This window comes from Labrus mixtus, chromosome 1 (genome assembly GCF_963584025.1).
Source record: "Labrus mixtus chromosome 1, fLabMix1.1, whole genome shotgun sequence".
Taxonomy (NCBI): domain Eukaryota; kingdom Metazoa; phylum Chordata; class Actinopteri; order Labriformes; family Labridae; genus Labrus; species Labrus mixtus.
In genome coordinates this window covers 26,116,197-26,131,768 of record NC_083612.1, presented here as the reverse complement: position 1 = coordinate 26,131,768, position 15,572 = coordinate 26,116,197, and the positions used below count along the sequence as shown (strand labels likewise).

Genomic DNA, 15,572 nt, shown 5'->3' with positions numbered 1-15,572 from the left:
TATATATGAGATAAAGTTATTAACCTGCTTTTCAATATGGGTTTCATGGAAAATACTTTAAAAATTGTCTTGAACTTTTTGAGTTCACTCCCCCTCTCTACAGCCAATCTATCCACTTTATTAACGACTTATACCATGTGCTGTTGTTTATTTTGCCTATTTATTTATTTATTAAGCTTTTGGTCCAACATGTGTGATACGAATGTGTTTGTTTTCACACAAGCACATGACAACTCATTTGTTTAACAAATAGCCTAAATATCTGTTTCAGATAGCTATACAAGTAACTCAATTTACATCAGACTCAGATAATACATTAAGAGTGATTCTCACAGGAAGGTCAATGCATGTAGTTTATTTCATCAAATAAAATTGTATCTCCACTTTTTTAAATCCTATTTTCTTTGTCCCACATTTTTGTTTACGTTCTCAAGCCATGTAACTTTGCCCCCTAGTTAAGACCCTTTCATGTCAGGGACTTTATCATTGATAAGAAATATGAATACATCTTAGAAGTTGCTGAGAAGTGAATGTGTGGGCTCCTTGAATTGTGACTTTTTGATTCATTTCTGCTTTTGTTGTAGGCCAAAGTGCACCGCCTAAAGCATACACTGACTACCTACACAACTAAGAAAAGTTTATCCTCTTTAATGTAAATCAATAAATTGATGACTTAAACATCTCACAAAACAGTAACTGCGTAGAAAAACAATGCATGCTGTCTTCCTTGGTTGTCTAGAAAACATTAAAATCGAGTTATTATAGGGCTGTCAATTAAAAAACTGTGATTTAAAAAATTCAACCTAATGCAGGTGAAGATGCATCTGTGCACCATAAGAGACATGCCAACCCACTGATTACAAAATTACAAAAGTAGAAAAAGAAAAAAAACAGGCAACCATCTTTGCGATCGTCAACCCTACTCAGCTGTCCAGTCTATTCTCATGAGTGACTGCTTTCACCCAAGAAGTAGAGTGATCTATTATTAATCGCCTATTATGATCTTAGTCAGCAAGTAGAGGGTGGCTGACAACAACAATGCAATGGATCTTATTTGATAGTCTGAACATGTAACAAGACAAATTAATCAATTAAACTTTGGCATGAAGATAGTTGCTTTTGTTTTTGTTTTTTTTATGTGATGGTTTACTAACTAAACTGATTGGTGAGGATACAAAAAGTGTTGCGAGGGGAGGATCTTAAAAAAAATGATATTTGCAAACTCTTGGATCTAAGATGTGCTAATTTGTCAACATTTAATTGAAGCAAAGAGGCCCTGTGAGTCCATAGAGCTATTTGTCTTTGTCTATAGCTCAGGGTCGACAGGCTGTACTTCATCCCCTCCTCAAAGTCCTAAGATAATTACAGCTGTTTTTCCTCTTTCTGCAGTGCCTCAGGTTCGCATTAACTCAAAGGACCACATACAGCTTGATAAAAACTTATCCCCTGCCTGCATGTACCATTCAACACGCCCTTCAACAGGCCCTGCTACCCATAATGATTTGTGAGCATGTGAAGGTACACACATGCATTGCAAACTCTACACACACCAGATCCCTACCTCTATCCTTTCTTTACAGTGAAAACATGAACAAACACATACAGCAGATCTCCCTCAGGAGGGAGGAGAGAACAGAAAGAGCACAAAAGTGACAGAACATAATGTGACAATAACAGCAACAGAAAACACAAGAAGTGTTACAAAAGTAAGAAACAGAGGCCTAGAAGAAATGACACATTAAGGCACAAGGTTAGTGTCACCTGCTGTTTGCTTTGTAAAGCCATATTGCAGTCATGGAGAAAGACTAACGGTTCAACAATTATCAAACACCAGCCTCTCTAAAATCCTGGAGACATTAGTCAAAAATCAACTAAAATCATTCCTTTCAAGAAATTCTGTATTAAGACCTCACCAGACTGGTCAGATGGGGAATATCAAGGGAAATACTGTGCTGCCCTTTTTGTTGATTTAACTAAAGCTTTAGACACCATACTCCCGCAGAGGCTACATGATGTTGGTTTTGACAACTCCTCATTTAGATGTTTCCAGAATTATCTGTCCAATAGATTGCAATGTGTGACTGTACAATCTGATCACTCTGAATACTTACCACTATCAAAAGGCATTCCACAAGGTTCTGTATTGGGTCCTGTGCTGTTCACAATCTACATTATTAATATTGCTCCTGTATTTACAAATTGTAAGGCCCATCTCTACACTGACGACAGAGTTTTGTATTGTTTTGCTGAGACTGCACATTTAGCAATGGAAACTTTACAAGAAGCACAAATTACAAAATGCACTCTTTGACTTAAAATTATCACTGAATGCAGACAAAACTAAATACATGCTCTTTACACGAGCCAGAAATACCACAGACAATGACTTGCATATAACAACTCTGGAAGGATTTGGTACTTGAAAGAGTACCTCATTATAAATATCTTGGCATCAAACCCTTTCGTTTAAATTTCACATTAACCACAAAGCTACGACAGAAAATTGGACACGTGTACAGAAACAAAGTGAACTTCCCTTTAGTGTGTAGAAAGCGAATAATTGAAGCCATCTTCCTATCTGTTCTGGACTACGGGGATGTCATTTATAGACATGCTTCTGCCTCCACCCTAAAATCATTAGACACAGTTTATCACTCCGCCCTCAGATTTATCACTGGTGACAAATATTCCAATCATCATTGAATCCTGTACGACAAGTTGGTTGGCCTTCACTAACAGTTAGACGTGAAAGGCTTTGGCTGCTATGTATTTATAAATCACTTGCGGGTAAACTACCAGCATACATCACTTCTTTATTAATCTGGGCTGATAATCAGTATCAGACTCGATCAAGTGACTGCCTGTTTGCCGCTTGTTCTTCTGGTCATATAATCTATTTTGTCTAAGTTGTTTTTTTGTCTCTTTTAATCGTTTTAATTGTACTCTTGACATCATTGTAAATGTGGGCTTGCCCTCAATGATTCCACGAGAATAAAGGTAAAATAAAATAAAAATAAAGAAACATTGTGAAACTACAGCAGGTGTTCATGAGTGTCCTGATACCGTATGGTACACGAAAGGGTTAAAATTGATTGACATTTATCTTCTTAACGGTAGATGCAGTCAATGTGTTTGAGGAAATAAAAGGTCAGTACAAAATGATTCATTGGGCACTTGAACATCCAGTCATATTTTAATGCTTTTGTTTTTCATGCTCATATTTTTAGCACATACACACTAACATATCTCTTGGGCTACATTTAAGTGTTTTGTCATGTTTGAGATGCAGCAGCAGTTTTTCTAAATGTGTGACTGTCAATAACTGCAAACATCAAGCTCTACTTTGGAAGTGCTTCATCACTGATCATCAACCCTTTTTTTGTAGATTTTCAGATCCACCTGTTGGAACCACTGCAGATAAATTAGGCCTCAAAAATATACCCCATCATCCCATCTCTTTGAATTTTTACAGAGAAACAGAACATATTAAAGGACAGTGATATTTTTATGACTGTAAATTAGAGATTTTTTTTTTATTCAAAATTTGTATTGGTTTTTAAACATGGAATCACAAAAAATCCAATTTCCCATATCGTACATAGAATCTTATACTTAACATACAACGTGAGAGAAACGGGCATAGACAAAAATAAAATAAACAAAATAAAATAATAGTGCACACACTGTTTCCCCAGGTTAAATACATATGTCCAATATCAAAATGAATCAAATTACTAAATTATTAAATTGACCTCTTAAGTTACAGACACTGAAAGCCAAGCAGTAAAGGGCCCCACGTAAGCATATATTGATCTAGCTTGTCCAACAGAGAATATGTTACTCTCTCATAAGCTGCTAATTGAGCCACAGCTGTGGCCCATTCATAAAGAGGTGGGTGTTTCCTCCTCCAGTGTCTCAGAAGAATCCGTTTAGCTATGGTAAAAGCCAAAATAATCCATCGTTTTTCAAAAGAGGACAAGCCACAGTCTTCAAGCTCCGTGGTCGAATCCAAAATAGCCAGTTTAGCAGAGACTTAGGATAGGATAGGATAGGATAGTACTTTATTGATCCCCAGAGGGGAAATTCGGGCGTTACAGCAGCACAGACAAGAAAGCTCAAAAATACACATTAAACAGAATAGATAACATAAATAAAAATAAAAATAAAAACAGGGGGTATATACAGTACAAAATGAATGATGAAGTTAACTGGGGGGAATTGAGAATTGAGACAGTATTTGCAGAGACTTGGAATAATTACCTCGTAAATTACCTGTTGTATATTGTTCCACTAGTCTTTAATTGCAGAACATGTCCAGAGTACATGAAAGATAGAGGCACCAGCCTCTTCGCATCTCCAGCAAGAGTCTGTAGGTATTAGTTTCCACTTGTATAATTGTTGAGGCGTCCGATGCCACCGGTGTATTAGTTTCAATTGGATTAATTTATTGTCAACTTCTTTATACATTGTATTCATATTTTTCAAACATGAATCCCAATCCTCAGGTGATATGTCCACAGCCATGTCCTTTGCCCATTGTTCTTTTACTTTTATCAAAGGATCACACAATTGATTGTGTAGTGAATGATAAATCTTTGAGGCAGTGCCTCTGCATGGTGAGGATTTAGTAAGCAGTTCTTCAATTGGGCTGCCTGTGGGGCATATAAGGGGGCTTTCTAACCATTTTGATAAAGTACTTTGCACTTGGACATATCTCCAGAATTGGCAACATGGTAGATTATACTTATAAACAATTTGGTTGAAGCTTAGAAATTGTTTAGTTTGGCCATCAAACAAATCTGAGATGTACAAAATCCCAGCCCTCTTCCATAGAGTCCAGTTAACCGTTTTATCTCCAACAAGAATTCTACTATTGTTCCATAAAGGTGCTAGATTTAAAGAAATCCCTGCGACCAGCTCTATGTAGTTTATTCCATATCAATCTAGCATTAGCAATAACAGGATGTTCTTTTTGTTGCAGTGATTTTGGACCAAACAGACCTGACCATGGGGTTGACCCATCACAAATTTCAACCTCTATCTGTAACCAGCTGGGGTTGTCCCTCACTTCTTGACCTGCTAACCAGGTTCTCATGTATCTTACATTGATAGCCCAATAGTACCATTTAAAATTAGGGAGAGAAAATCCCCCTTTCTTTATGTGGGATTGTAGTTTCTTTATTCCCAACCTATGTTGTGATTTGCCCCAAAGAAAATCTAGAATGAGACTGTCAAAGTCCGTGAAGTAAGAATCTTGGCTATGTAAAGGGAGATGGGATAAGATTGAATAAATCACTGGTGCAGTCATCATTTTAATTGATTGTATTTTGACCCACAACGAAAGATTCATTTTTGCCCATCTACCAAAATCAATGTTCGTTTTCTGGATTAGTGGTTGAATATTTTTAAGGACCATGTAAATTTAAGATTTTTTTAAAAAAAAAACATCACGCTGCACCTCAAACAGTTGAATACTGACACGAATGACTAGGTTTGGATATGCACTAGAACACACTAAAAACAAAAATACTTTTTTCAGCCTTAAGAGAAACAGCATCAAAGAATAAAGAAACTCAATTCTGGCCTCTTCAGCTTTGTCAATGTAACAAAACCACAGGTAACTGAACTCAAATGCACAACTCAAAACACAGTCTTTGGTTGGGGGGAAAAAAACAGTCTTTACTTCTTACAAGCAGACAGAATCCAAAAAAGTGATCCAAGAGGAAACAAACGGCTTGAACGCTTCACACAGGGATCAAAGACAAACTGGCACAGAAGGAAGCGAAGCCACAGACTAAATACTAAGGTGAGGGGGAAGACAACGAGATGCAGCTGGGAACAATCAGGGCGGGGCAGACAATCACACAGGTGGGAAACACATGAGGGCGGGAAGTGAAGGATCTGAAATGAGAGGAGAGGTTAGTGACCCAAAACATGAAATAATACAAGTGGAAATTAAAACATAACCTAAGACACAGAGCTGGACATGACAGTCAATAGCCACAAAACAGACCCCTTGTGATCAATCAGGGCTGATTGCACAAGATGATGATTGAGGCTTACAGTTTGTCCACTAAACTGGACCTCTTTGAACTGATCCTGCAAGCTTTGATGAAAAGTTGAGATGTTGTATTTATTGTTATTCTAAAATGTGTACTGTATGAGTTGTCTTTGTGTGTTTTTTTACTCTGTGTTGCTACTTGCCAGGTCTCCCTTGAAAAGAGATCTGTGATCTCAACGGGACTAACCTGGATAAATAAAGGTTAAATATATATATTTTTTTAAACATGCATGAGTTTCTGATAGTAAATAGTTTAAATGTCTACAGAAATAGATATCTGCAGCATTGACAGGCATTTACGTTCACTTTCTAAAAGTATCTCCAAGTATATTTCTCAATTCTCTGTTTGACTTTTTTTTTTGTTGGAGTCATGCAGAACCAACGTGTCTGTAATATATGCCACTTTTCTTATACTCCTTTCATGTGAACATCTAAAAAAAAACGACTTTTTGCTTGTTGCATAAAACAAGAATATGATAAAGAGCTGTTGATGTTATTTATATGATTTTGTTTCCCATATCCATCTCTGTCTCTTCATCACTCTCTCCTGCTGTGCTTGGAGTTGGCGAAGCTTCACGCGCACAGTCTCGTGTCTGTGCTTCTCTGTAGCACTCATAGGCTGGTAGCGTAACAAGCTACGCATTCCTGGAGAAAGATTAAGAGTGTGTGTATGTGTGCTAGAGAGAGAGGGAGAGTGAGCGCGCACAGAGAGGTCTTGAGATGTCTGATGGATTACTGGGTGGACCTGGTTGTCCGTTACGCAGAAGGAGTTTGATTTTTGGACATTGTTCACGATGGATCGGACAAACTGACGTGAAAACTGACAACTCGCTTGCAAAAGCGGAAAGGTAAGTCAGATGAATGTGATAACAGAGTGCACATTCTGTATTATTTTTGTAAAGATCATCTTTCATCACTGGCGTGTCATCCACTGCATCACCTCACCATTTGTGCTGGAGGCTGTTGCGCTCACCGCAGCCAAAGAAACATCATATTGTGAGTCTGCCCATCACTCTGATTGACTTCTATCTGAAAAATGTTTTTTTTATTAGTAACAGTTTTCAAAAGTATATTTGCAATCAAATGTGAACTGAAGTGGAGTGCGTTGAGCTTTTTTTTGACGCACTAAAGGGTAACCTAGGTTTAAAAAGAAACAATTCAAAACAAAAAATAAAAAAGATTCACAATCAAAAGTGCTCGAGAGGAACAGAATGTAAAGCATCTCATGCATTACATTATATTTACAAGTTATTTTGGCGACTCAAACATTTGGCTGTTGCCTAGAAGAAGAAAACGAGAAGAGTTATAATTTATAATCTATTTATACATATAGCAGCTTTCCACAAATAGACAAACATTTTGACCTTTAATTAACTTCCTGTCATCCATCAAGTCATTACGCATGCATGACGCATATCGCACGTGCATTTGTACTTAAGGTTTTCACCAGCCCAGGTAACCCGGGGGAGAAGATGGACGCTGAGAGTCTTGTTCAACACGTTGAAAGAGACGCGGGGGCCACTTTGTGGCCACTCTCAGAGACCACCGACTGGCCCGAGGACGGAAACGAGACGTTTGGGAATCAGTTCCAGCAGCCGGACTGGCAGGTGGGAGATCAGCGGGATCTGAAAGGACACTAGATGATACAGAGCTTTCTCTGGGTACTCCAGAGCCTGGAAGCTTTTAGAGGAAACTTTGATGAGAAACTTTGGAAAATTAGACAACATGAAGAAAAGAGTGCAATTAAATAATACAATTATCCCATAAAACCTTCTACAACGAAAAATATGAGCTATGTGTGTAAGATGATATGTTATCAACGATCTTCACAATAATTTGAAATGTAAACACATCTGTATTTGTCTTTACTAAATCAGTAAAACAGTTGTATTCATGTCTGTCTGCCCAGGGACTGAAGACAGAAATAAACATTATAGGAAGTTAAACATGGATCAATAGCTATCTGTTCTACTTTATAATAAAATAAAATGTTTGTTCAGTCCCTTAACACTGAATATGATCAAAATCTAAATTAACACAACAAACAAAGTATTTTGTGGACGATCTAACAGATTTTTTTTTACATAATTTGAGCTTTTACTGTTTATCATACCAGTGTCTTGTACAATTATTATTCCCTCCCCTCCCCTCCCCTCCTCTCCTCTCCTCTCCTCTCCCCTCCCCCCTCCCCCTCCTCTCCTCTCCTCTCTCCACTCCTCTCCACTCCTCTCCTCTCCACTCCTCTCCTCTCCTCTCCTCTCCCCCTCCTCTCCTCTCCTCTCTCCACTCCTCTCCACTCCTCTCCTCCCCCCCTCCTCTCCACTCCTCTCCTCTCCACTCCTCTCCTCTCCTCTCCTCTCCTCTCAGGTGGCTCTGTGGGCTATAGCGTACTCCCTCATCATCCTGGTTTCCATCACTGGGAATGTCACGGTGATCTGGATTATTCTAGCTCACAGACGCATGAGGACTGTCACCAACTACTTCATCGTCAACTTGGCCTTCTCAGATGTTTCCATGGCAACCTTCAACACTCTTTTTAACTTTGTCTATGCGCTTCACAATGACTGGTACTTTGGTCTGGGCTACTGCAGGTTTCAGAACTTCTTCCCCATCACTGCCATGTTTTCATCTATATACTCGATGGCTGCCATCGCAGTGGACAGGTAGGAAAGCTGTTTCACAGGCTTACATCAGAGTTCAGCTGCAGCTGTTCTCCCACTCCAATTGAACAAGTGTGAACCTTGGGAACTGTTTTCCTTCATCACACCATTTAACAAGATCATATAATAGTGATAAACAACCTCTTAAAAAAACTCAAATAACAAACTTCACTGCTACGTGTCTCTCTCTGTATGTTATACTGTAGCTCTTTCTTGATTGGTGTAAGTTATGGTTTATAATTTTTAAATTTATGTTGACAAGTAGAACATTTTCACGTGTGTAGCGTAGACTAGAAGGTAGGACCCAAGCACAGATGGTGACAGGCATTCTTGTGCAGTTGTTTAGTGTAACAATGACTTGCAGGCAGGCTGGAAAACTTGAACTGAGAAACAGGCAGGCAGGCAGGCTGGTTCAGGATACAAGAGAAAAGAAAATATCCAAAAATGGAAAAAACAAAGCCATACATTTTAAAAGAACATTCTCGTTTGTCCTATAGGACATGACATCACTTTTGCCATTCATGTGTTTAGGGCTTTCAATTTTAGATATCCTTAGTGTCATTCTTCTAATAAACATTCAAGATATCTGCAACTGACACCTTCCTGGGAAAAAAGTATTTTTCATAACTACAGTACAATTGTTATTAATACAATTTTATATTACAATATTACAAAATATTCAAAATGACATTAAGGATCTGAAATATATTTTTTTCATTTTGTAAATCTGAAATTAGAATTATAACAAGTAACAATTAGATTGTAGATATCTGAAATGGGAGTTTTCCCAATAAGAACTTTATTGAATATATAAACATCACACAAAAAGTACAGAAATTTGTTTGGTAGATTATTTCTTTGTTGTAACAATGCTTCTTGGCAATAAATCTTATACCGTTCAGAAAGCCTGTTTATTTCCATTTTAAATGGGGCCACATTTGTAAGGTTCATGCATTTGTGGGATAAGCAGCAGATCTGAGTATGTGGGTTGCGCCCATGAAAAACTTGCCAAATCGTCTCTGCCAATGCCATCTCCTGTCTCATAGGGCTGCCCTTCACTGTCAGGCCCGTTTGCGCTAGTGTCAGCAACATGTGCACTGGAATCTGAACAGGTGGAGGAACGTTATGTTCAGCGATGAGTCCAGATTCTGCCTATGGCAGTTCGATCATAGTGTCAAAGTGTGGCGAAGACGCGGAGAGCCCTATGCTGATTGTTGCACCGATAGGGTAACAGCTTTTGGAGGAGGCAGTGTGATGGTGTTGGGCGGCATCTCCCTCACTGGAAAAACGAGGCTTGTCATCATTGGAGGCAATCTCAATGCAATCAGATATTGAGATGAGATTCTGCAGCCAGTGGCAACCCCATATCGCCACAGTCTGGGACCGAACTCTATCCTCTAAGATGATAACACTCGTCCCCACAGAGCGGGGTTTATCAGAGACTATACCTCCAGAATTTGGGAGTGGAGAGGATGGAATGACCTGCCTGCAGTCTTGACCTCAACCTCATTGAACACTTGTGGGATCAGCTAGGGCCTGCTGTTTCTGCCAGAGTGACCAACACAACCACATTGGCTGACTTGTGACAAATGCTGGTTGAAGAATGAGATGCCATCACACAGCACTGTGTGACCAGCATGAGGAGGAGGTGCCAGGCTGTTGTGGCTGAGCATGGTTCTTCCACACGCTAATGAGGCTCCTGTTTGTTAAATGAATAAATTGTTAAATTGCCTATGGGTCTTGTTTTTTCAGACTTCAATCATCCAATCCAATGTTTGGCATTGGCAGAGAAGATTTGGCAAGATTTTCATGGCCGCAACCCACATACTCAGCTCTGCTGCTCATCCCACAAAAGCATGTTCCTTACAAATGTGTTCTACACTGGTACACTGCAATGCAGAGACAGATTTATTGGAGCATTTCATTACTCTCACATGTGTGCATGACATATGATATATGGTTCCCTGTGTCTCGGGGCAGCTGTATTGATGAATAAGGCATATATGTGGCTCAAAGGTGTTAAATGCTTAGAACTCAATTGTTCCTCCTCCCTAATTTTCAATTTGTCAAATCATCACATTTTGCAGCCATTTTGCTCTGTGTTATTAGCAGCAAGCAGAAAACAATCTGTGAAACATCATTTGCATTATTAAACATCACAAGATGTAGGATTCACTGTCATCTCCACACTACAGCAACAAAACCAGAAATTTCCTTCTAGCTTATGTCTGTTGGTCTGATGTGACAAGATACTTTGTGACTTTTGCCAAACAAAACAAGTTAAACAGTGTGGCAAATTTATTCTTGGCTTATTTCTACTGTTTCTTTCCCATTTGTTTTGTTTGTAATCCTTTGTTAAACATGTAGTCTTCATGTATCCTTAACAGTGCATAATCTAAGAAAAGAACACTATAACAATGAAAAAAATGTGTCATCAACATGTGTTTGTTGCAACACAAACTGTTATTATGAGTAAAAGTAGCATAACTTTAACAACATTCATATATTACTATACATAAAATGTCTAGAAGCAAACCTGTGGACTATCCGGTTTTATACATAAGGGGGCGCTACTTCTCTTCTATATGGTTATATCTTACGCTATCACACATAGGTTTTTTCACAACAGATATGCAAATGCACATAGTAGCATTTATCTATCATCATTCATGGGAAATTATATATTGTAAATTAACTGCAGTCAAATCATCTGTCTTATTATTCAAGGTTCTCTGTCTTGAAAGTGAATACCAAAGTACCCTGGCACAAATGATTCACATAGTTCCAAAAAGATAATTACGAGACATAACCATATACACATTTTATATTATACCTTTGATATTAAGGATACAAATGCAATCTCTGTTCTCCTCATGCAGGGAGGAGTAAATTGTTATTTCTGTGGCAGATCCACAGCAGCACCACAGACAAATAGAGACAAACAGGCTGATAAATTAAGATAATAATATATTTTAATATTTAATCAAATGAGGTTCTTTGCTTTATGACTCTTTAAACTGTTTGTAGCTTTGAAAAAAAAGGATCATTCTTAAAACCTCTCCAAATCTAGAGGTGGTATTTAGAAAAAAAAAGTGTCCCTTTCCTTTTCCATTTGAATTTCACACTTCTCCGAATACACATCAAGTGGGCATAATCTATGCCCTGCTTTAATCAACATTTCTCTCAGAGTGAAACATGAGGTCAGTGCTCAGCTTTCAGGACGAATAACTAATATATTTAAAGGTGACACAGCTCTCATTCATCATCGTTAGTCTGAGTTACAGGATATTTGGATCATAAAGATTACAAAGTTGAGAATAGCATGTTCAGGTCAAGAGGAGGGAAATCACATTTACCACCTCACACTAACATGATTATACTGTTTCATCTTGGTTACCCTGACTGATGATATAGGCCTACATGTTCCCAGTCTAGAATAAATGAATAATACCAAGTGAAGAGATTTAACGTAATTATTTCACATTTATGATTTTATCAGTAAGTGGTTGGAGTGGTAGGGAGTTTCTCTGTTGTTTCTTTTTCTTTAGATTTAACATCAAATTCCATCATGGAAAAATAGCCACATGACTGAATAAACCTTTTATCCCCTTTCAGGTACATGGCGATCATCCACCCTCTTAAGCCCCGCCTGTCCTCCACCTCCACAAAGGTTGTGATCGCAGTGATTTGGATTGTGGCAATCTTACTGGCTTTCCCACAGTGCTACTACAGCGTGACTAGATATTACTACCCCAGAACCGTGTGCATGGTGGACTGGCCTGATGATTATGGAGGAACACATCAACTAAGGTGATAGAAAAAGAGACTTAGAGACTGAGTGTGACAATTTACAAAAAGGCAGAACTATATTATGAAAAAAACAGGTTATTATTCCAATACACACACATACACACACCTAAACATACAAATGAACTGTATACAGTATTCACATGGACACTTGGTACTAAAAAAAAACATTGATAGAAAGACAGACTGACATTTACGACAAGGAAGATTAATATTATGAAACATATTGTTTTTTTCCTGTGCATACACAAACATACAAATGTAAAGGATTATATGGTGTAGAAGAAGTTATTATAATACACATACATATATATAATACATGTATTTAAGATCTACTCAATTGTCATTCTTGTTATCAACTTTTAAAGTGTCTTAGTCTAAGAATGGTGTTGGTTTAAAAGAAAGGTCATCTAAATTGGAAGAGGATATATATCATCCAGATTAATATCATAATCCAGTCATTTTTTCTCTCTCTCTCTCTCACTCTCTCTGTAGTTACCAGTATGCTGTGATTTTGCTGATCTACTTGCTCCCTCTGTTGGTGATGCTTGTGACCTACAGTTTAGTCGGCCGCACGTTGTGGGGCGGACGCATTCCTGGAGAGGCGACAGACCATTACCACAGCCAGATAACAGCCAAGAGAAAAGTCACTTGACTTTAATTTGCTACTATGTCTGGGCTTTTAATGTGTCAACCTCTATATTATCAGATGGCTAGATTACCATGACACAATTAGCTTAATGGAACTGAACTGACTGATATCAAAGTGGACTTTTAAAAACTGTCGTTCTTCTCCTCTCTGTGATTTGAGACAGGTGGTGAAGATGATGATTGTTGTGGTGGTGACGTTTGCACTGTGCTGGTTGCCCTATCACATCTACTTCATACTGGGGTCATTTAACAAGGACATTTATAAACAGCATTACATTCAACAGGTAAGCAGCTGTTTGTTTGACTCTTTAATGTTTGATTGATTCACTGAGTGGCCTCATGTTTCCTTTCATTGTCAGGTGTATCTGACCATATTCTGGTTGGCGATGAGTTCAACAATGTACAATCCCATCATCTACTGCTGTCTAAACCAAAGGTAAAAAAAAAAAACAGCTTCAGGTCTTACGTTTCATTATCCATAAAGAGAAACCAACTTCCCCCCTTTTTCTGCAGGTTTCGTGCTGGTTTCCGTCACGCGTTTTCTTGGTGTCCCTTCATCCAAGTGTCAGAGGAGGACAAGATGGAACTGCAGCACACACACACTTTCAGAGTCACCATGACACGCAGCCACCGCAATGACAACACATACACACACGCCTCCGTCAAAGCAAACACCTTTGACACAAACACTGACAAGGGGAGAGATTTTTGCATTCAGCTTCAAAAACAAACATCACTGGGAACAAACAGCACACATGACACACACGCTGTGAGGAGGCCAGACCATTCAAGATCTGCATCTAACAAACTCATGGAGAACAACCACTGACTGTTGATTGGAAGGAAGATTGGTTTCCATAAAGCTGCAACAGAGTTAATCATAAAAAGACACAGAAGAAGGAAGAAGGAACATTTGTAAAGCACACCAAGGTTAAACCAAGGAAAAGTGTCGAGATAAAAGTTATTCATGGGACTTGACTTTGAACTATTTACTTTTTTTTTTGTTAAGGAGGAAGATGAATGAATGTGACTTTCGATCTCATGGATGTTAGCTGTTCTTGCCAAAGTGATCAAATGTTTATGTGTAAGTATAGCTATAAACATACTATACAACAAAAGATGCTTTTTCATGCATTGTTAGAAAGTGTTGTAAAAATCTGAAGAAAAATATGCCCATCATTCCTTTTCTCTTCCCTCCATTCTTGACATATTTTCTTCTATCAATGTTACTTGTTTTGTTTGTTTTTTTGCAAAAAGCTGTGAACTGTGAATATGTTTGTGTACCTTAAGATGTTTTTATTCAGTGTTTTCTGGTTTTCAAGAGCACTGACTAGAGCACAGAACAGTCGACTGGCATCAGCACCAAGCCTTAACTTTGTTGTTTTTCTGGGTTTCTTTTTACTGCCTGGGATAGTGGACTGAAAGAGATTTATTCACTTTCTTCCTCTCTACCAGTCATTGTGATTCAAAGGTAACATTGTTGATTTTAAAAAGTATATTGTTCCTTGTGAAGTGCTTGTTTGAGATGCTTGAATTTAACTGTTTGATACATTAGTGTGACAGCTTCTCAGATATTTTCTCCTGTACTTATAACTGCAGAGATGTTGCATTAATCAGGGTTTGATAGTAAGGTTACAATTTCTCTTACAGAAAAAAACACTTAATGAATTTCACCATTTATTGTTTCACATGTTCAACATGTGGAAGACTTTTGAATTTCAAAATGTTAGTTCATTTTTCAGGGTATAGGAGCTAACAACATCCTGGTGCTTATTATAAATACACGTATATGAAACGCTGAAAACTTAAACTATGTGTGGACTTGCTGGAGTTAGGTTATTGGCCTTTTTTCATTCATTTATTCACATTGATACTGTGTTGAAGTGTATCAGTATAACCACTTTCATTAGCAGTGAGAAAGTCATCTCCTGTTTCTTATATAGACATCATCATCGATATTGACCATTGTATATTTTAAATCAAAAAAACTATCTTAAATTAGTCTTATTTCTCAGCACTTTCTGGATGTTTCTGTAACGGTATAGCACTATTCCTTGAACATGGTGTACATTTAGACAGTGTATAATAGTTCTAAAAAAATGCTGTGTAATGTGAAATGTACCATCAACTGAGTATACGCAATGTAAAAAACTGGATTTGTGTAATTTTCTCGACAGTTGGCTCATGATATTAATGAAACATTTTTACTTTAACAGATACGCAGTGACATTTTGAGACATCCTATCATTGTTGACATGTTCTTAAATGTGGCAGTATGTGTATGTGTGTAATGCCCTGAGAGTTTTTCACTAAGTGTTAAATAAAGTAAAAACAATCTCTGAATACATTTATAGCATCACTGAACTGAACACAGTCCACTGTAAAGGATCTGA

The 15,572-nt window shown here is 37.9% G+C and overlaps 1 protein-coding gene across 3 annotated transcripts; it reads left to right on the top strand.

Moving 5' to 3' along the window:
• Positions 1-6,631: 6,631 nt before the first annotated feature.
• On the top strand, positions 6,632-15,522 carry tacr2 (tachykinin receptor 2). Of its 3 annotated transcripts, XR_009673258.1 has the most exons (9): positions 6,632-6,909; positions 7,501-7,668; positions 8,429-8,724; positions 12,337-12,531; positions 13,024-13,174; positions 13,344-13,463; positions 13,539-13,615; positions 13,693-14,263; positions 14,514-15,522. XR_009673258.1 is itself a non-coding variant. In XM_061039876.1 (8 exons), the coding sequence occupies exons 2-8, from the start codon at positions 7,534-7,536 to the stop codon at positions 14,006-14,008; spliced, it is 1,290 nt and encodes a 429-aa protein (XP_060895859.1). In that variant the 5' UTR covers positions 6,632-6,909; positions 7,501-7,533; the 3' UTR covers positions 14,009-15,522. The 3 variants fall into 3 exon arrangements, 2 of the variants coding, with proteins under 2 accessions (XP_060895859.1, XP_060895872.1); XM_061039876.1 differs by having other exon boundaries at positions 13,693-15,522; XM_061039889.1 differs by lacking the exon at positions 7,501-7,668 and having other exon boundaries at positions 13,693-15,522.
• Positions 15,523-15,572: the final 50 nt, after the last annotated feature.